At 38.0% G+C, this 1,967-nt stretch overlaps 1 protein-coding gene across 1 annotated transcript; it reads right to left on the reverse strand.

Annotated features, from left to right (window-relative positions):
* Window positions 1-1,515, reverse strand: LOC132269268 (transcription repressor OFP2). Its single transcript, XM_059770407.1, has one exon. It carries the CDS (start codon window positions 1,360-1,362, stop codon window positions 196-198), a length of 1,167 nt encoding a protein of 388 aa, XP_059626390.1. The 5' UTR covers window positions 1,363-1,515; the 3' UTR covers window positions 1-195.
* Between the last annotated feature and the right edge of the window lie 452 nt (window positions 1,516-1,967).

Raw genomic sequence — 1,967 nt, forward strand, 5'->3', positions numbered from 1 at the left:
TTTTGTACTGAAAAACACAAAAGGCTGTTCCTTTTGGCAAGAAACATATATAAACACTTGAAGATAATTGTTTTTTAATCTAGCAAACTCTAAAGATAATAAGAGATCCAAAAAATTCTAATTAGAAAAAATTACATGTTTAGAAAGGAGTGGCAATTCTTATAAGATTATACAAATTTACAATGTACTGGAATTTTAATTCTTAAAATCATTCATGTCAAACCAGATTTGCTCAAAGGCCTTAACAATCAGATCATGATACTCATTCGAATTCAATGAAAGGTAACAAGCAAGAAGCTCTTCCAAATCCTTCGAAGCCCGGATATTATTTTCCACAATCATCTCCATCATTGATTCTCTGAAGTCTCTCTGAGGATCGAACGACGACTTCACAATTGCAAAGCTCTGCGAAAAGCTTCTTCTCCGCGACTTTGAGCTTGCACTCGATGACACACTCTTTCGGCCGCATGCTTGAATTTTCTTGCTGGCGATTCGCGGAGAATTGGGTCTGAGCTTCACTCCGGTTGAGTAGGAATTGGGCTGCTTTCGAAGGACAGGATTTGGACTAGCTCTAGTTTGTTTCTGAGTTCTAAAGCTATCCTCTTCTTTGACAACCTCGATAGAAAGTGAACCATTAGCTTCCAAGTCCTCCAATTTTGATGAACTTCTTGTAAACTTGGTAAATTCCAAGTTGGCGTCGTTGAATTTTGCTGGCTTTGTCAGGATTGGAGGGAGTTCTAGCTCTGAAATTGGATCAAACAAGTCTAGCTTCTCAATTTTCCTAGTGAATGATGATTTCTCATTCATGTCGATTATGATGTCAGAAGCCGAAGAACCAACTCTGCAACTGCAAGAACTGGACCACGAGGCAAGTCCATTGAATGGGTCAGGACCATCAATTGTATCGGACTCGAATTCTGATAAGGTAGATTCATGGAAGTGATGATCAGACTCAGGAGAGCTATCTATAGAAGAGAGAAAGTAGTCCTGATCCAGAGCTGGTTCGGAATTGGTCCGGATTGAGGGTGTGACAAGTCTGGGAGAGGGCTTATAGATGGTTTTTCTCTTGGTTTTTTTCTTGGATGATTTTCTTGGTGGATCAGGAAAATGGGTATCTGAGGCTTTTGGATTTGTGGGTGAATTATAGAATTTTTCAGTTGATGATCTGGTTGGTTCTGTTGTATAGTAGTAGGAGTGTCTAGGCTGAGAAAGATTGAGTGACTTCTGTGATATTGTAGTTGAAGGTAGGCTTTTCTTGACAGTGTGAGGTGTGTTATGCTTTTTGGTTCTGCTCATATCTCTCAGCTTGTAAAACCAAGCATTGGGCATCATATCTGACAATCTGAACTTGTAGTTGCCCATCAAACACTGTGTGTGTGGGTATGCTGAGGTTGGTATTTGTTACCCTCTATTTAATAACTGATAATTGATGATGAGAAAATAGATTTGGAGAGGTTTATATAGACGAATCCGGATCCCCTCCACAGAAGGGACCTTGTGCTTTTGGTTTGTCATCATTAGTGGAACGCACTACATCATAGTATAATAATTTCATCATGAAATGTAACACCGTAAAATAACGATGTAATGTAATTATTGTATAAGCGATAGTGAAATAGTTGAATAACCGATGTGATTTACTGCATAATCGATGTAAAAATATAAAGACGCAACATAAAATGAAACAGCACACGACATATGAATTCTAAAAGAAAGTATGATGATACATCTACATGTGTATATAATGTGGCGTGGAAAAGGATGACATGGTCCCTGTGAAAAAGCAAATGAAGAAGATGGGTTGTTAAATGGCTATCTTTCATTATCACCAACAGCACAGTTTTTGTTTTTATGCTTAAATTAACATAAACAGGATTAGTTCATAGCAGTCAGCGTGATGTTGAAAATCTCTAAAAATGGGTACATATGAAATTGATCGAAAGATGGGGGAGGTCTTTGATTTTGCT

The sequence above is a fragment of the Cornus florida genome, unplaced genomic scaffold (genome assembly GCF_030987335.1).
Source record: "Cornus florida cultivar Cherokee Brave unplaced genomic scaffold, ASM3098733v1 CherokeeBrave_3.0.0_Hap2_Chr08, whole genome shotgun sequence".
NCBI classification, from domain to species: Eukaryota; Viridiplantae; Streptophyta; class Magnoliopsida; order Cornales; family Cornaceae; genus Cornus; species Cornus florida.